Genomic DNA, 20404 nt, shown 5'->3' with positions numbered 1-20404 from the left:
CCCATGACAAGAAGCTCTCTGACCTCGATGTGTGGCAGTGCTGCAAAAAAAAATGGTAAGGGAAAATTATGGCTTTCTAATAGAGAGACCCTAATACCTGGCTGAACTGTAAGCTTCTAGTTGCTCACCCTATGCCAGTTAACAGCGAGCTCCCTGCTGACTTCAAAAGACTGGCCTTTTGCAACTGAGGGAAGACCTTTGTAATGTTTCTGTCAAGAATTAAGACGTCAGGACAACTCTTTCCATCGCACAGGTGGAATAAAAAAGTTAAATTTGATGCTGGAAAGAAATAGAAACATCATCTCTTACTGCTGCAGACCTTGTTTTTCCCCATATCTGGCAGCAAAACAGAAAGAGTTTGGAGTCAGCTATACTGTCTGTCACCTCAACAGGATCTGTAATGAATTTGCACATTTTGCTCCAACTACTGTATATCTAATCAGAAAAAGATGTCCCCATATCTCCCTGATCTAGCGCCAAATAGTAAAAGGTGATTCCTTATGTTAACAATTTCAGCAGAATGGCTTATTAAAACCAGATTTTAGGGTATTATAAAATGCTTAGAAGCCCTTTAAAATGTCAACCAGAATCCCCAGAGACTGCGTAAAATGTCAGCCCAGCTCAAGCGCCTGTTTTAAGCAGAATGAATTAGCAGCGTGCTGTCGGAGGTTGTTATCCAAAACAATCAGTTAAGAGTGAAAACATCAAGCTCTCTTTGTACTTTTTATATGAAAAGGGCCATTCAGAATGATCGTGTAGATTTCTGAAGCTGATTATTTAAAAACAGGTTTAACCAGGTCTACTCTCAACTTAGAAACAGACCAAAACTATTACTGCCTTGTCCTCAGTCTAATCACATCATACACCTCTGACCAGTATAATCCCTTTTAACCAGTATAAGGTTATTTTACCATTAACATAACCAATTTAGTCTTCTAATCCTGTTCACATAACTAATCTAATCATCTTGTACCACCCTTTTAATCATAGGTTAATATTGTCACATCTGCCATCCACAGCCAATACATTCTACCTCTCTGACCAATTTATCTCATTTCCACTTGCCCCCTGCTAGCTTTTCATAATACCACTCAAATCAAGCTAAACTTCAAACCCCTGACCAGTCTAAAGGCATATTTACCAGCCCTGCAGCTGGTTAATGCTGCCATTACAATTGTGCTATAACTCTCGAGTAGTCTGCAAAACTAAGAGGTTTCACCCATTGGCCTGAGGGATGTTTAGTTCCTGCAATACAGTCTTTACCAGTAAAAATGCAGTAACTCCAATTTGGTCACAGATTTATTTATTTTTTTCGTCAGAAGAGTAATTAATTGGCCTCAGAGATCCTCATTATTCACCTTCTGTATCATTCAGTGTGTCCTAGAGGAATAACTGAGGACAGAATGTGGACCTAGGCATTCGAGCAAGTAGTGCAAAGTTGGAAGACTATGGCATGAAATTCAGCAGATGATGTTTATGATAAATATTGCTTGGGATGTGAACAGTAGAGGATACGTAAATTAGTTCTGATGTATCTTTTTTTATTTCAGGATTCTCTTCAGAATATTTAGAATAAAAGCAGCTTGTGATAGAGATCATGCACTAAAGGCAAATTTAATAGAACAGGAAGGTAATAAAAAATGTTTAAAATTGTCAGTGTCTGAAATAAAAGGATGCATTTTAGGATCTTTTCCCTATGGCCACTGGTTTGACCAGAAAGTGCTAAGGCACAAATCAAATGCTGTGGTGTGCTCCCCCACAGAATCTAGTTATATGAGATTTGTGGGTAAATAAATGATAGCAGTCATTTTGTGCTTCTTTAGCAACCTAATGAAATGAACTGATTTTGTCTATTCAGTTCATGTTTTTGTACCAAAATGGCCACCATAATCTCAGTAGTTACAAAGACACAAGAGCGCTTTATGTTATAGTTAATGTATACTGCTGGGCAGCACGGTGGAAGCTGCTGTTGTCCTTGGCGCAGGCACCAAGAAATAAGATAGATGATGCAGAGACAGTAATTCTGTTGCGTCAGGTGCTCAGCTCCATTCAGTAAATTTTTTTTTTCAGTTTTGCTACTGAAAGAATAGTGGTCAATCATTCTTACCTAGTATCTTGCTGATATTGGAGTTGTGCATGTCAGGGAAGGCTTGAAGGATCTTCCTCCGTTCATCTTTAGCCCACACCATGAATGCATTCATTGGACGTTTGATATGGGGCTCATTGCTGCCACGTCCTCTGGATTCCCGATAAATTCTAGACTCTGAAACTCCTGCGCTTCCTAAAACGAAGAAGAACATTCCCAGCCTTTGCTTCATTACGCAGCTTCCTCTGCCATCAGTAACCTATGTCACGTTACATTCACTGAGTCAGTGTTCCCAATAGGTTAAAGTGTTTCTTTTTGTACTTGAAGCAGTAAGAAATACCATATGCCGTTTTGGGTTTAGGTATTCTATTGATTCAGTATCACTTAGCATAGACTTGATGAAGAGTTTCAATTGGTTTTTTTTCCAACGCAAAGAATTTAGCAGCTTTTCTAAAAAGTCTTTTACTATTAGTAATGTAAACCCAACGCTTCTCCATGTAGGTTTCCTTTGTACTTTCTTCCTTCCTTCCTTACAGAATGCTGGTCATGTTACCTATTTTCTGCCTTTTTTTGTGATGGGAAGGGGGCAATAAATGGCAACATGAGGACTTTTTCTTAAGCATGTCTCTGACTAGTGAATCAACATGTACAAATCTGCCTAGTTCTGAGTTTACCGCTCCATAACAACATAAGCAACAGCAGAGAAAGAAATTAATATTACACTTGCTTCATCAAACCAAAAAAATTCTTACAGATGCAGAGCGTGCATCATCTGTGGATGACCAGGTCTGTAATTGGACTCACTGTGTGATCTCATTTATCCCACATCCATTTGCCTCCCTTATTCCCTTTTACCATCAGATATAAATTCTTGGTCCAGTCTTGGGAAGTGCAGTGTATGAAAAAGATGGCTAAAAATCTCCTCCAGATTTAAACCACCACTCGATGAATCATTTTTTCCTGCCTTGTTTCATAGCCACTTACTGCTAACTGCTCTTACTCCTCACAGGCCTCCAACGCACTTGGATTCTCCTCCAGATCCCATTGACATGTACATGCAAACGTGGAAATAAGGATAAGCCATTTGTACTGACCGTCAGAATCTCCACTCATGTTGAAATCCATCATTGTGTGGCTAAACTTCCCGTCTTCACTCTGTTTTACTGCCAGTTGTTGAGTCAGGGTCTCCAGTGTTGTTTTGTCCTATATGGGATTTGGATCAGCAAAAAAATTAAACATTGTCACTGGAAAGTTGATGGGTAATTTAGAGGGTTGATAAGGAAGTTGGATAACAATTCATTCACAACATTTTACTGAGTCAGGTATTTAACAGTACATAGTAATATTTTTTTCTGGAAGGGATATGTTTGCAGACTCTATCAAGTCCTTCTCAAAACATGCTTATTAGCTAGTGATGAGCAAACTTCATAGTGTTGAAAAGATTGGTTAAGTTAGGCATGATACAATTGGCTGCACATCTGAGGAATGCTTCAGTTCTCTATGTCCTGAGGACTGCAGAGCTGGACTGGAAGTCTAGATGATACACACTCTTTTGCAATGTATTTACTGTTATACTCTATTCCCAGCCTGCAATCATAATGTGGACACATGGCTGACTTTGCCCTTTTTCTTTTTTAAAAGGCAGTATTTTAGGAAGCAGCCCACAGGGGACACCTCTCCCTTCTCCGCCCGCCCCTGGTAGTTCAAAGTTATTCAGACCTTCAGAAAGGGTCAGCCTGATTCAAGCATGATACTTGGGCAGCAGTTTGTGTTCTCATCCAGACTGTTTTGCCCAACCCTACTAACACCCCGTCCGTCATTCATCCAGTCAGAACTATCTGTGAACCCTGGATTGCGACAGGCTAGTGCACGCTGCCAATTCATCTGTCAGGCTGCAGTGGTGTCTAAAGGCATTGCCAGAACAACATGCCAGGACCATTAATTCCAATGTTCTCTGCAAAACACCTCACTTCCCCCCCCTCAAATTGTTTGACTTCACAAATACAAAGGTGTTCTATTTTCCAACTGTTTTTGTTTTCCCAATGAATTTTACTCATAAACATTCTATCTTGCTGACAATCATATGTTTAAAAATAAATCTTTCAGGAAAGTAATAGTAACACTTCAAAATGTTAGGCACCGTGCCTTTTGCAAAGCTAAGAAAATGACATGATACGGAATGATAATAAAGTGGCTCCGGTTGAAAAAATTATTTTGAGCTTTTGAGCTTCTGAGCTTCTTCCTGAAAGAAAGACTGGTGTTTTGCTACTCTACTCCACTCCTGACGATTGTGAAAGATCAACAAACTAAAAAAACTTCCAGATTTCACATGGCAACCAAAGACTTTACAACTATTCTATGTAGCCTAATAATGTCACTGGATTGTATTATAGAAGAAAACAGAAAAGAGAACAACATGAATACAGAAATGCTTCCTGCGATGTGATGTCCCTGCATCTGCAATTCAAAAAACAGTTCAAATTCATGTAAGCTATTTCACAAAGATTTTTTTGAGAGAGCTTGAAAGGAAGCTGATCAGCTCAACTTTGTATACTCGTGAAGTTTAGAGAATGTGAGGTTAACTTGTTTTCTCCTCACATTCATTTCCACTGTGGCTCCCTTTCACACTCCTGGTGCTCTGTCTGTAGGAAGGCACATCAACACCAAAAGAGTGCAAGATGAGTTACCCACTCAGTTTTTGCAGGAAAAGCTCATGGAGCAGAGTCAGGCTATCACAAGAAAAAGAGTTTCTGTAACATTTCCAGGCACAGCAGATCCAGAAAGCTTGGAGAAGCTTTGAATAACACCTGAACTATTCAGGTATTTAGCTTTACCAAACTCTTTGATCTACTGGTTTTAAACCAGCTCTCATTTCCAAAGCAGCCCATCAGCAGACAGACATTCAGGAACAGGATGACTCTGCATTTCTTCCAAATGGATTTCAGCTACATAATGCCAGTCAGCAGTTTTTCCTCAAAAAAACTCTCTATTTACCGTCAACTTCATAATGATAGAGTTCAAAAACATTTGTATCAGAAATCCCTTAAAAATGCTGCCACCAACCTAAACTACAACAAAACATCTCCTCTGGCTGGGTATATTACAGGGGAAGGGAGTTATTCTCTCGCAGACTTTTCTTGAATCATGCATAAACCTCTTAGAGAAACAGAGCGGAGAGCGCAAAGGGCACAGGCTTAACAGCTCTTCCTTTATGCAGCAAACGCAGCTGTTGAAGTCAGAGGCAGTTACATTCAGAACCACACTCTGCTGACATGATCTGATTGGGTCTTAAGGTCAGCAAATACTCTGGCATGCTGTCTGCAAGGTACACACTAAGCACAGCTCATTTATCAGAGTTTGACTTCACAAGACTACAGATGCTCTCCTGCTATCCATCTCGGGCAGAGTTTTGTCTTTTTGAGGTACGGTCACATCGGGTGATGTCAGAGAGCGCAGGCGTGACTGAAGACGGGCTGCAAAGGAATGCCAGGCGAGCGCTGAGCTGCTGGGCTGCACTGTCAGCCACAGTGCTTGGAGGGGGCTCTCTGGACAGCCAAAACACGGGACACAGTGGAAACCACCCTTTCAACATTGTGACAATTTGCTCCCTGCTATTTAAACATAGAGAATGACAATATAATTCAAGCAGCAACAATAAGGTGGCAGTTGAAAAAGGAATTCTGCACCACGTTGCTCTTGAAACAGCAGATGTCAAAACAGTCAGCTGTACTTTTCTGTGTTCATGTGTAGAAATTTCTCAGTTTAAAAAGTACTCAGGCAAGAGTAAGTCTAAGGCCTGCTCTTTCCTAAGCCTCTGCAACAGCATTAGGAGAGCGGAAAGAGATCAGGGACACTCTGGCAGGATGTGAAAGCCTGGCTGTATGTAAGCAGCATTCCTATTTCCTCTCCTACACTCTTCCCATTAAACACATGGCACCTGATTTTCCCCAATCCAGACATAAAGAAATGCCTTTAGAACAAAATATTACAAAATATTTGAAAGGGGCTAAGCAGCATTCCCATGTTGTTTTGCCAAAAGCATTCAGTTGATGACACGCTGGGTTTTTTGGGGTTTTGTTTGTTTGTTTGTTTTGATGGGAGCATATTTTTACCTTTCCTACAGAGTTCATGGGCAAAGTACTTATGGGAGCTCTGACGAAACAAAGAGAAAAAAATAATTTCTTCCTTGACCCTAAATAAACTGGCAGCCTGCTGACATTGCTAGCCCAGTGGCCTCTCACAGAACCTACTTAAGAACTTCAGAAAAAAGATCCACAGTCATTTCAAGATTATGTAAAAGGAGGATCTATTTATCACCATTATCTTAATTCCACAGCAAATTACACATTTTTTAAACTGCCACCACTCCACTGTGTTAGATTAGCTGTGTCCTCAGTAGCAAGCTGTGGTACCAGCCAGTGAGAAAAGTTGCAGTACATGCACGTTTGGTTGAGCAGCACACTTGAATGAAGTAGTTGTAAGACAGCACTGCAACCATGGAGGCAGTAGCACATTCCTGCACCCTAAGCTGGATGATGCTTTAAACTTATTTTAACATTATATCGAGCTCTACATCCAATTGTCTTGCTGGGCAGAGGAAGAAATGGGGAAGAGTATTCAGCTGATGAAATCATGCACGCTTTCAGGATTTTAAAGCAACAAGAAAATAGTCAGAGTGATAACCTCTTTGTCTCAGATTTGCTCCACACCCCAAAAGTATCAAATGCTATTCATCCTCCAAGCAATGCATGAGGGGCATCAATTGCAGCATAGAACCAATACTGCCATGATGAACAGGCAAAGCTGGTCCAGATGCAGGGAAACACTGCCAAGTCTTGCTTGTGAGACCTGCTAAAAATCAGACTGCTTGAAGCAGAGAAACAAATGGTAAGGAACGCTTCTGCTCTTGCAGGAGGAGAAACATAGGGTTCTCTTGGTAAAGATGAAGCAATTCCTTTTCTTCTAAATTTTTGAGTTTTGGATTAGGCCCCAGAAGGCTGAAAGGCATCTTATAAACAGCTTTCTCCACTATTAAGAACTTCATCGGAGACTAGAAAAAACTACCTAATGGTAATTTCTGTTGGATTGTAGGAGAGACTCTCCACAGGGGCAGCAAGAGCTCTATTTTCTGGACCATTAAAAATTGTAATGGGCAAACCAGAGAAGATAACACTGCAGAGAGCAATCAATTCCACAATAGCCTGATTGTTCAAAGAATAACCAGAGAGGTCTCATCAACAGACACAACGTGATGAGAAGTTTCTAAAACTTTATTAATCAAAGAAAGTAATCTGCTGGACAAGATTGTACCATAGTTCCTAGCAATGTTCTAATTATATTTAAAAGCACAATGAAAAACACATACACACATGGAATGTGTCATGTAGAAAAAATATATATAAAAATGACTAAGCACCACAAGTCAGACTCAGATTTGTGGTCAGCTGCAAAAGTTACTTGGCTCTCTGTCATGGATAGCTGTCATAGTTTAACAAAACATTGATCTAAAAATGACAAGAACTTGGTTGCAGTCTCTTTCATAGAAGAAACATAAAACGAGAAGAGTCAAAACATATGTAGAACAGCCTGATCATGTTTGCCAGAACTCCTCCCACTACTATACAAATGTGAAGGTCTGAGAAATAAAGGCATTCTGATCGATTTGCCTACTCCCCTCTGACCTTGCTGCTTCTGTCTTTTGTGGTACCAATGCCCAGAGTGAGTGCACCTGAGACCATGTGCACGTCTCCACTCCTGAAAGACTCCACACCTCTTCCCAAACACTGCGAATGCTGGGCATACGGCAACGGATCCCTCCTCCCCCTCTTTGAGACATCCTTTTGGCTGGGGTATTTGGCAAACACTGACAGTACTCTGAACTCTGTTAGAATTGTATTTTGGCAAGAGCTGTTTTTCCGATTGCATAATTCAAGATTAGCAGCTTTACTGAAGCAGTCCACTCTTCACTCTTCTACTCCCCTAGCCCTATCCCCATTTCCCCTGATATGAATATTTTGCTTCTCAGTTTGATGCCTGCAGAGATACAGCCAGCGTAGAACATCAGAGGAGGAGTGTGCAGGCCCATCTCTTCACATTCATGCTTTTCTTACTCCAAATGAACTGAAAGACCAGGAGAAAAAAAAATGCATTTGTAGAGTAACTGGAGAGAGCCAAACACAATTACATCTGGACTGCAAGGAGGAACTTGCTCATCAGTTCTTGTACCTAAGAATTAGAAGTACACTGATGGTCAGAGTGCTTGCTACCTTTGTTCCCTTCAATGTCAATATGTAAAAAGAAACAGATGGTAGCCTGCTATTGTCCTTTTTATTTTCACCTTGTCTCCCTCCAAGTGCAGCTTGTCCAGCTATTTACCACCCTGCTCTGTGGGAAAAATTCCCACATCTAAACTCTAAAGGTGCTATTTTCGAATAGACTGAGTTTTGATAAGATTGTTTTTATCTTAGACTGTTGAGCATGGCCTGTGACAGCATCTAATGTTTGTGGTACTGAGGCAGAAGTCTCTCAGTAAGCCCCAGTAAATATCAACCATTCAGAAACATATCTTGGTCAATATGCACCAGATCTTCAAGTAATAGGCAGATTAGCTGCTAGATTATGATCCTGCAATGGAAGTTCACTTCTGCTTATGACAGAAAAGTATCTTTAATTATCAGATGTACTGGTGGTGCCAGGTGCTATCCATTCAACATTATGATATTTTCCTTAGCTCTCCAAAAAGGTGAAGAGTCTTATCCTACATCTGACATGAGTAAAGATTTTGTAGAAGTAATCCTTCTGTGCAATTTCTCTGCCTCTTTCAGTAATAAACATCAGAATAGCTTGTGTTATAAATCTTCACCCACAGCCTTTCAAAATGTGGAAAACATGAGGTAGGTTGGCATTATGGATAACAGAGAGCTGGAAGAACTTAGAGGAACCACTGGCAGCAGTGAGAGGTGTGAGCAGAGGTTTGCACATGATGAATTATTTGCAGTCCAGGCTCTACTCCTGCATATTAATGACATGGTACTTCAAAATAGGTACTGTGCACACTGTCTATGTCTCAGTCCAAACCACGTTGGAGTGCAGATCGTGTTACACCTATAACTGCCCTAAGAGAATTTCTGGCTCTTTTCCGAGCAATCTTCTATTTAGATTTAGGTTTTTCTGTGTGAATTTAGCCACAAAATTTCACAAAGAAAGGCAGTATTATTAACTCTGGTTACCAGATGGGAAACAGAGTCACATATTAAGTGACTTGCCAAAGTTTCCTTAGTAAGACTGGTAGTTTTAGGAACTGAAACTAGCACTTCTGAATCTTATCTAAAAATTATAACCTCATGCTCATAATTTCATTGGGAGTGTGGAATTGTCGCTCTTGTTGATGGCATGTTACTAGGAAAAGCAAAATAAAATAAAAATAAGAGCAGCTAGAGATCTGCCATTACAATAGACCTTGCTTAAGTAACGCTTGCAGGGCTGTAAAACTCATAAAAAGCACATGCATGAAATGATAAAATAAAGTGAGACTTTCAAATGTTGACTCAGTAATTGTTAAAACCCTTCTGGCTGCACACTTTTATAGTCTTCTACTGTACTAATGAAAAGGGAAGAAACAACAAAGAAGGGTTTTAGCCTTCCAATTATATAAACTCTGTGGACCACCAAAGAAGATGAAAGATTATTTATAATGTCACAGCAATTTATCATTTGGGAGATTTTTTTGGTTGTTGCATCAAAGTTGAGTATTAAGAAACAATGCATTCACCACCACTCAGCTCTTTCAGTCTTGCTTATCTGAGATCTCTTTTTCATGGAATAATCCACCCACAGAACCTAAAAGCAGCATTAGAAGAAAGGAAATATAATATCCTTTATTTGTGCCTCTTTTGATTTTATGGTACTTCTTTCAGAATTACTACATTCAGTCTTAATCTGGGCTGCATCACTTGGTAAAGGAACCACTTGGTTCTTTTGGTTTACAGTATGTACTAAAATCCAGATTGGTTCAATATTGTCTGGCAGTCATTACATCTGTAATCCACATGAAGTCCTATGTAGGAACTCAGTAGAGAGGTGCCCTATGAGGAGCTCCCCCTGTGAGGGGGAAAAGATCAAGTAAGGCCCAGATATTTAACCACTCTCCTCTCCAGAACAGACACCCAGTCACTGAGAGAATTTGCTTAAATTTATCTAGTCATTTTCTTTGCCATATGCTGTGGACATAGGTCTTCGGTTTCTAAGGGCTCTCAAGTAAGTACCTTCCAAAACACTACAGACAAGATAAAGCCACCAAAATAAAAACCAAAAAAACCTCCTAACTTGCCAGGGCTCAGGTTCCTAAAATTGTTTTGTTTATTTGTTTTTTAATTCTTTATTCAAGAAAGAGCTACCTCCTCAGTAAAATATATTATTTGACTTGGAAACAAACTGATGTGACATAGCAATTCTACAGGAAATGAGAACACTGATTTGGTTATGAGCTCTGAGAGAGAGTATAAGTCAGGATTTTAAAATAAAAACACAGGTAGGGCTAGCCCAGCCCATTATTTTAAAGAAGAATTAAAAAGGAAAGCAAAAGCAAAATAAGGAGACATTACTTCCTTCCTATGAAAGTTTTCACAGTGTGGGCACAGACATTGACCTCAACCAGATCCAGCTGTAATCCACTGATTGCAAATAGGCTAAGAGTTACATGACCCAGTTTCTCTTCTAGGCTGCTTTCTGGGCTGACACCTTTCCATAAATTGTTTAATCGCTGCACCTTAAGTTTCCCCAAGTAAGCAGGATGGAGATTGTGATATTTTCCCACCATTGTGAAGAGTATTGAGATCTCTGGATGAAATCTGCTGTGCAAATTTTTCATGAAGGATTTCACAGCAAGTTAGGAAGAGCAGTTACAACAGATCAGCAAGGCAAGAAAGGGTTAACTGAGGAAGAGAGGTGGCACACCAAAAATCAAACAAAAATCACAAACCATGCAGGATATCCTGGGAAAGAGGGTCTAAAAACATGTAAAGAGAAAGCAAGAACACCATCTCTTCTTTCCTGGCAATTGTTTATTAAACAGTAGGTGACTAAACGTGCAGCAGGATTGCAGATATATCGACTATTCTTTTTGGTTTTCTCTAGAAGGTATTAAAATTATGAAGGCTGCTGTACCTTTGCCTACGTTTATTCCAGCCCTAATGAAGAAGCTGACATGCTATCTAGGCTATGCCTTAAGAAACAACCCACAACATTTTCCTAGTCATGCAGTAAGCCTTAGCTTGTCTATTCCCCAGCATCAGGATCAATGCAATTAAAAGTAAAGTTCTACACCCCTAAAACATAGTAGGCTGCTTGCCACACAGCTAAGTGAACGCCTATTTACTATAAAGGGCAGAACAGGACAGGCTGATCCCTCTGGAGACTAAGTGGATGCAATTCACATAAGAATCAGGCTCAGCCTCTGTTAAACTGAAGATGATGATGCCCATGAACATGCTGAAAGCCTGAGATATTGGAGGGATGTGATTATGTAAAAATACTAATAAAACCTCAGGAAGTAATTAGTTCTCATGGCTGTAGGGCGCAGCTTAGAACTTAAACCCAAAGAGCCAAAAAACTCAAAAGACATAGCAAGAACTCCAAATGAATTGTATGTTGTGTTTTTTTTGCAGGAGGAAGTTCATCCATCTTTATTGGGCTTAATAAAATTCCCACTAAGGTATAAACAGCTGCAGTTCTCCTTGATCCACACAAGCCTGTGAATGTTTCTAATCTCTGCTCTTTGGAGTGAACAAAGACTTAAATTCCCATTCAGACTTCAGCATCTGCAAGGATTCAGGGCTCTTCCTTTGCCTCTCTCCCTGCTCTTCTTGACTTCAGTGGGAGTTTCATGCACACATCCGAGGGCAGAAATTTGTCCCTCCTTCTGTATGTTTCATTTTTTATTAGCTAACTCTAGCCATGCACCTCTGCTATTAATGATGATTGAGATAGCACTCACTAAAGTCACACACAGTTTTTCTCTGATCTAGGCATTTAATAGATGATGGTCAATTGTGTGTGTGTGGGAGGAAGGCATTTTAAAATAAGGAACTGAAGTCCTTGAGGGAATAAAAAAGAATTGTCATTGCAGAATATTTCCCTCCCATGTGTAGGCACTTGCTAACTGAGAGTAGTGGCACTGTGACAAAAGTAGCAAAACCAAAGGCAGGCTTTACTAAAAGAAAAGGGGGAGGGGAAGTCTTCCACTGGCCATCTGTGAAAACAAGGCATGTGGCCGTTGAGTGCAGAGGCTGTAAACATAAATATACACAAGCTCCACAAGGTAAAAAAAATGGGGGGAAAGAAAAAAGAAAATGGGAGAACTTTGTAGAGTAGGGATGATGGTTGAACTTGGTGATCCCAAGGGTCTTTTCCAACCTGAATAGTTCTTCTATGATTCTATGAATAAACTTTCAGCTGAAGTAAAAATATTGAATGCTTCATCACCACTGCTGGGCAAAACCAATTATGATCTTTGTATTGAGTAAACTTGACATGTGTTTTAAATTAAATTTGAGAAAAGTTTTAGGATAAATGGCAATGGGTACAGTAGCCCTGTTGAACAGAGGACTCCTAGACCATGAATGATTCTGTTGAGCCTGCTGATTGGACTTACTGAAAGGCTGACATACAGGGTGACGGATGGGTGATGACATAATACCTGCTTGCCTTCTTGTTGCGCTTTTCGAAAACTGTCTGTTCTTTGTTGATAGCATTAACAAAGGGGACTGCAACGCACATGCAAGATTTTCTGCTGGCTAAGAACCTCAGTAAGTCAAAATCAGGAAGAGGGTAGGGAAAAGGGTAATAAGAAGGGGACATAGAGTTGCCAGGATAAGATGTTAACTTTTGTGTTGTGGGACTGTAACAGACCATTGTCTGCAAGATATTTCCTGGTCCCCATAGTGTATAACAATTATTCCAGAAAGAAGGATATCTGCTCATGCTGTCAGAAAAGAACAAAAATATTACACTGATCATCTTTCCTAGTGTTTTATGGGCCAGTGAGGAATAGAGTGAGCTACAAATTACAGGACATATGTATTAGCAGTCTGCTGAGCTTGCAGGGGTTAGTGTGTGTGTGTATATGTAATGTCAGTGGATAACACAGCCTCTGCTAGTCATTAGGAATACTAAAGTATTTTTCCAGTAAAGTACTACAGAGGTTATGAAAATGGGCAGGTTTTAACTTTTACAAAGTGATTTGGTTTATGATGTTAGTATTGTACCTCTGGACTTATTTCCAGTGAGTTTCTTCTGTTTGGGAAGCCCAGCTTGCACCATGTCCTGTTCTTCCTGGTTCCCATCATTAGAAGTTATCCACTCTAATCTGACCTAGAGACCACCAGTGTCTGCAACAAGCATGGGGTCAGATTCTGTTGTACCAACCCTTCTCTTTTCTTCTCCTCCCTGCCCCTATTCTCCTTCAGTTTTTTTCTTGATTTTCTGGTTCAAATTTTACTATCAGGGAAATAAAAAAAGTGTTATTGAAGTAAAATCATCTACTACCAAGAGAAATTTAAATCCCTTGTGTTAAACCAGCTTCTCCTTATGCCTTTAGTAAAGTGAGCTCCAGTGTTTTATTTCTCAAAGACAGCAGGATCTGCAGGTTTGAGATTCTTAATATCCTCCACCTCCCCGAAGGGAAAGCAGGGACAGAATTAATTTCATCTCAGCAGATCACAGCAGTTCCTTAAGAGTTAACTCTGCTATCCCCATCCATCAGGCAGCCAGCGAGGCATTAGGAAGGAATGATGGATGTAAAATTATTACAGGGCTGCCACCCGATATACTTACTGCCATTTGTAACTAACGCTGGTACTGACACACTTTTTTCATTATTAAACATCCACATTAAGTCAACATTGGTCACTGTCATTTCATGTTTGGCACTCTCTTAAGGGGAAGAGGGGGAGCTGGGGGTGGGAGTGGGGAGGATGGTGGGAGGAGGGTGAGTGGGAAAAGGAGGAAATGCATCCTGAACCCTGTGTTCCATAAGCATGAGTAGTAAATAGGCTCCTGCTTACAATGCTGCAAGAAATATTGTTACAAATAGCTCTTTAGTTACAGCCCAGCAGACAAGTACATGTCAGAGCCTTTTAAAAGGACACACTCCAAGCGCTAACAGGGAGAACTTGTATCACAGGTTAAGAAACACTTCAGCACAGCATGTACACCTATTGGGATGCAATCATCTCAGAGGGTGCTAGGAGTGTGTCTGCATCCGTACAGTCTGAAAGGCCGGTGTGTCTGTGCACCCGCACCCCGCTGGCACCAGCAGCAGGCACCAGCATTCGGAAACCAGGACCTGCCTTTGTACCAGTGCACACAGACACGCTCAAATACCTGCCTGTGTGCCTCCTTCCTCCTTTTTTTACAGTTACCAGGGTACATATGCAAATGTTTGAGTGTCTGACTGTAGTCAGGAAATTACTGGCTAACTCAGTACATGTTTGTGCTGTGTATCTCTGAAAGAATGCACTGTAGGCTTGAATGCATGCACACACATGCTGGCTTTTGGTGTCTGTGTACATCCTCTTTGCAGAGGAACAGGCAGTTCTGAGGCCAAACAAACAGACCAGAGTCCACTTGCTGATGTTGCCCATTGTGATGTTCGCACTAGATGACAATCCACACTTTAAGCTACATGTATAAAAGGTAACACTGTTTATGTATAGTACATATCAAGCTATAATTAACTGTAGATGACAATTACAAATAAAACTACGCTCCTAGGTTTCCAAGAAACCAGAAAAACATATGCAGAGACTTCTCATTTATACATGGAAATGTTTCCAAGAAAAGTAATGTAAAAATATGTTTTATTGCATTTGCAATTAAAATAGGTTTTAGTAAAATCCATGTTCATCATGATGCTCATAGTTTTTACTGTAATCCTCTGAAAATCAAATCCCTCAAGATAGTCCAAGTTGGGTGCCCATAAAGTAACTCACCCAAATCGTCCTAGTATTTTTTTTTTATTCTTTTTTTTTTCTCATTTATGACTCCTTTCATGCAGTTTCACTCCACTTCCACAAAATTCCTGTCTGACCACTGCCTTGCAGCTGGCAGGTCTAGCTGTCCACAGGGACCAACATATCTGGGAACACAGGCAAGGTAACAGGTCATGCACAAGTGTGGAGAAAAGACCCAAGAGCTTTAACAGAGACTCACAAAGGTGACGTTTCAGCCTGGAGCCTGCCCAGCTACCCCTGGCATATAAATCTCTACCAGGAGTCTGACATACATGTTCAGGACTGCACAGAGCCAACCTTAACTGGTCAGCTGCAGTGGCAACTCATCCAACAAAAACCCACATGTTTCAGAGAATGGTAGCCCTCCATAACTAGCCACTGCAGCAAAGAAGGGAGGAAAATTTGGGATAGCCCCAGATGGGTGTTTGTTGATCAAGAAGACTGAGATCACTCTACAGGAAGGAGAATCTTAACTTAATATGTAACATAACTACAGACATAATGTACATTTCTCAGTACAAACATGCTTCTGAATACAAAGTTACATTAGGTTTTTTTAATCCCAACCTCCACCTCAAAATCTCCCTGTCAGGAAGCAACCAGTGAGCAAACAATGTCCCAGAAGTTCAGGGGCCCAGCAGGACCTTGAGCTTCTCATGGGAAACCCTCAATGGTAACACTGCAGCCCTCTATTCCTCACTACACACCTTCCCAGCTACCTCATTTTATTTCCCCTAAAACCAGGGAAAACCCAAGTAAACTTTAATTCAAAATGGCAACACTTGTCTTCCTCTCAAATCTTGCTCTTAGTAAGAGAGAAAACTTTAAAGTCCTAGATAAAACTTTAGAGAAGTTGGGGTGTTTGTCTGGATCTGAACTTCACAGCTTGTCAGTGGGCGACCTGTGGGAAAGGAGAACAAGAACCCAATCTTTACAGTCTACGTCTTGCCCTCTGTTGCGTTAAATGCCAGAGACATATCAGGAGTTAAAAAGCGCAAATTCTTAACTAGTTTCTTTAGGTGTCACATGATAGCCTAGGAGAGCTCAAACATGTTTCTGTCTTTTCCTGTCTCCACTTTAAAATAAAAAAAATTAAAATAAATCAGTGCACTCTGGTAAAGTCTTGGCCTTTATTCTACAGCCCCAAATCCTACAGTTGCTTTAGAAAAAAATTCAGTTGAGCAAATAATTTTTTCTTCCTGCTACCTTGTAAAAGAACTCCTCTCTGCCCTCCACAAGCCCACCAGGAGGCATGAATTAGAGAGGAAAATAAACTTCAACTGGGGTTGAGGGTGAGAAGTGAAAACAGAAGGGGTAAGGAGAATCCCAACAATAGGAAAGTAACAGAATAAAGTGAATGCAGATGGTTTCACTCCTGTTACTTAATCAAAAGGCTGTGCAGAGTCACTAGAGCCAGCATAAAGTCATGTGTTAGAACAACAGCTGATCTGTATTAAAGAAGATTAACTCGCAATGCCATGGTGGAGGGCCTGGGATTATTTTATGTACTTCCATTGCTGAACAAGCCGTCAGCACAATTACTGCCCTCCGAGTGAATGACTGATCTGTAACCACAGCTAAACAGCATGCTGCTTAGGGGCCTGGGTGCTTCATGAAGATGAATTTCCATACCATCAAAGTGCTTTTAATGGGCTTCCTGATCCAACCACAAGGCCTGCTTTGCAAGTATATAGAAGTCAGGATGAAGGCTTCCTGTCCAAAAGGATTTGGTCGGTTGTCACTTGACAATTCCCAGCCAGCACAAGGGAGGAGAGGGGGGAGATAGGTAGAGTTGTCTCTGCTTTGGAGGATTAAAAAAAAAAAAAAAAAAAAAAAAAAGGAAAAAAAAGAGTACAGATGCTTTCTGAATGCAACCAACTGCTGTATCCACAGCTGAATTCAATGTGCTTAACAAATAACGGCAATTTAGCTATGCTTGCGAGGAATAGCTTGAGTCACTTTGCATTAGCATCTGGCTGAGTGTTAAAGTCATTTCTACATGGGGAGCAGAGAAAAGAAATTTCTGCTCCGAGCATCCTTTCAAGAATGCTTAAATATTTGAATATAAATTCCTTTGTGCTTGTGATCACTTCTTCTTATATCCGACACTCTGCTTTTCCCTTTTCCCTTCTGGTACTCTTCTATGTGAAGTGCCGTAAACATGCTCCATCCCTCTCTTTCTTTCTCCCTCCCCATACCAGTAATCTTACTCTTCTCAGAGAGGCTGTATGTACAGCCAGATACCTATTACACTGACCTCTTTGTTCCTTCCTCCTCATCTCAAGAAAGTGCATGAAATTGGAGTAATTTCTACAACACTTACACCCAGGATAGGCTGATGAAAAAAGTACAGTAGTGAGAGACACACATGTACGTTTAACATTCATTACCCAGACTGCTGGCTTCTCACAGCTTATTGATCAAACTCCATCTAAAACCCAGGAAAATGGAAAGCTATCCAAATTAGCAATCTGCTCATTCTGGACAATACTGTTTGACTCACAAGCTTCCTAGAATGACTGACTTTCAAGTTTCTGCTAAAGAGCTGATCGTTTTTCTCTATTCTATTTACTTGCCTATCTCAGTGTTCACACAAGGGCTCCCAGTGAAAAGCCACTAGAAGCGGTTTCAGTGAAATTCAGTTTATACCAAATGCAACAACTGGTCATCTTTGTTGTACTGCATGACGAAGGCTACACCACCTCAGAAAATACTGCAGGGGAAGAGAGGAATTGAGAAAAAAGTCTTGCTAAGGGTACAATGTCAAGACACACACATACAAGAGTTTGGATGTGGATCTTAGGCAGCAGTGTTGTAAGGACAACTCACTAAAAATGTGGCAGCAAGGACTGGTAGGTCTATTTATCCTCCAATAAGCCAGGGCAGTGCACAGAAAGACATCAGGTATTTCCAGAGAGAAGAAGCAAATCACAAACTCTTTGACATACGTGGGAGTTACAGTACATGCAAATCTTACTAAAGAATATTCACTTTGTCTATATTTTGTTACAAGATAGCTTCACAGGCCAGCTCAAAAGCAGAAGGTTGTACGGCCCATACATTCTGCTTCCTTCAAGTTTCACTGCAAATACTTCGTGCAGTTTGTGTTGTCAATTCCCCATTTTTAAAATTTTGTTAAGTCATCTAATGTGACATGACAGAGCTACATTGCAATGGTCACAAAATATCATACATGACAACCTCACAAGGCTAAATACCCAGAAGCTGAGCCTGAGTATCAGCAAAGCTTATATTCCTAAAGAAGCTTGAGTATTTTCAAATCCAGCTCATCTCACAAACACATGTAAGCATTTCCATAAAGCAAGATTTCCACTTAGACCCAGTGAACTCCAGGATCACCTTCTCATAATACACGTCGACAGGCTGGAACAGAGAATTAGTGGCCTCCAAAGTTCTCGTGAGGGTTTTAACTATCTCTGCCTCCTCCCCAGTTTGCCCCAAGGGTCTCCAGGTCTCTCCCTCATGTCTTCTTTTGGTTGTGGTTTTCATTTTACTCTCCACATTTTTGAAAAAAGCACCTATTCCATTTTAAAACGTGGAAGATGAAAATAGAGCACAAAAAAGGAGTAAAAAAAAGGAGGAAGAACCTACATATCTGTAGGGATACATAGGTTTGCAAAGGGAGTCTTGGAAACTTACCTTTTCTGTCCTGCAGTTATTGAGACCCAGGCTATTCACAACGGCCACTTTCCCATCCAGCACCTGTTGTTCCCTCCGAAGTTGTTCCTTCATCTGTCGGGCCTCCTGGATTGCCTTGGTAACAGCATCGTGGTCATTTAAATAACCTGACGACGTGATAGAAGAAAGGATATCTTAAAAAAAGAAAGTTACAAGAAAACACTTTAGCTTTCATCAATGTAATGAACCAATAGTTTATTATTATTAATGAGAAACAGTTAAAAGCTAATGCCCAGAAACCAAAAGCTTTGTAACTCTTACTGTTATAACAGAGCCACCTGGATAGAGAGCATGAGAAACCTCCGTGCCAAAGTCATCGTCCTGATATTTGATCCCATTAGTTTCAATACTTCCCTGATGCTGCAGAGGTTAGCCCTGTGGTTTGTATGCAGCAGGATGTAACTGGATAGGAGTTAGGGGAAGCTTTGAACATGCCGGCAATCCCAAACTCTTAAAAATAGACTATTTCATTCTTCCCCTTCATAAAACTTGTGAATACATTAAAATAAACCACAGGTGGCGGTGGTTTGCTATAGATATGAAATGCATAATGGCTGGGAAGAGAAACCTCATCCACTGAGTGCTCACCACCACCTGTCATTCAGAAATGTATAAGAAACCACAGCTACACGGACCTACATTCTCACTCCTATTCATGCTGCTAATAGTAGGTCAAATGTCCACTGTTTTGCTGAAAATTCACAGCCTAGGGCTTAGCCTTAGTAGTCACGGAATTGTTTCCTTTTAAAATGTTACAAGCATCGCCAGTACAGCTAATACTCTTTAATTTTAAATGTGACACTTTGTCATTTTTTTCCTTTAGCGTACTGTAGATTATACTTATTATGATCTGCATGTGATTTGTAGGATAGAATACTGATGGGAGACTCCAAGCCTCAGTCTATTTTTCCAACATTAAAGGAGAAGCTAATATCTATCAATCTCCTACCCCCCTCCACATCCCCACACGCGTGTGCACGCACACACTTCTTTCTGTCTTTTAACTAGGGCATAAAAATGGCATAAAATGAATCTGTAATATGAAATTGCCCAGAAAAGGGACTTCTGTTTGTGACATGAGGCTAAATCTAACCAGATCCATTGGTGAATTGTGACAGATGGAGGGACTGTGAGACAGAAGGCAGGCACTAATCACACACAAAATGACCGGCTTGCCTCAACATGTTCCATGGATTCCAGCAAACTTTACACCCTAATCCATTTTTAGAACAAAAAACATCTGGGCCATAAATCCTCTAATCTGCCAAAACACGCTATTAAATCCCATGATTTGTTGAAAAACACTAAGATTAAAGAAAGGAAATATAAAATGGCTAACTGCCGTGTTAGGAAAGTGTTATTAATACTCTTTCTTTGTCTCAATTATGAATGTTCTGTTCCTAAAGAGCCTTGTCTAATCATGTCAGATTACACATCCTTGTTGTATTGCTAGACTCTTCTATCTGATCCGCCGATTGCCAAAAAACGTAGGACATTGTCTTGCTGCTTAAAACATTTCAGGGGAAGAAGCTGATGTCAGATCAGTTTAGTGCTGCGCTGCTGTCAGGCTTTTAGTTTGGGTTTGGATTTTATTGTTGTTTTTTTAGAC

General features: G+C 40.5%; 1 protein-coding gene across 1 annotated transcript in view; it reads right to left on the bottom strand.

Moving 5' to 3' along the window:
* The window catches only part of SOX5 (SRY (sex determining region Y)-box 5), a 289699-nt gene that overhangs the window by 8618 nt on the left and 260677 nt on the right, over nucleotides 1-20404 (bottom strand). Inside the window, exons 12-14 of the mRNA XM_010003011.1 lie at nucleotides 18757-18902; nucleotides 3181-3289; nucleotides 2108-2281 (exon numbers count right to left, since the gene is read on the bottom strand). Of these exons, the coding sequence (XP_010001313.1) occupies nucleotides 2108-2281; nucleotides 3181-3289; nucleotides 18757-18902 (429 nt within the window). The remainder of the gene's footprint in view (nucleotides 1-2107; nucleotides 2282-3180; nucleotides 3290-18756; nucleotides 18903-20404) is intronic.

The sequence above is a fragment of the Chaetura pelagica genome, unplaced genomic scaffold (assembly GCF_000747805.2).
Source record: "Chaetura pelagica isolate M959 unplaced genomic scaffold, ChaPel_1.0 scaffold117, whole genome shotgun sequence".
In the NCBI taxonomy this organism is placed as follows: Eukaryota; Metazoa; Chordata; class Aves; order Apodiformes; family Apodidae; genus Chaetura; species Chaetura pelagica.
The sequence above is the reverse complement of the archived record's forward strand: the minus strand, read 5'-3'. Positions and strand labels throughout refer to the sequence as shown.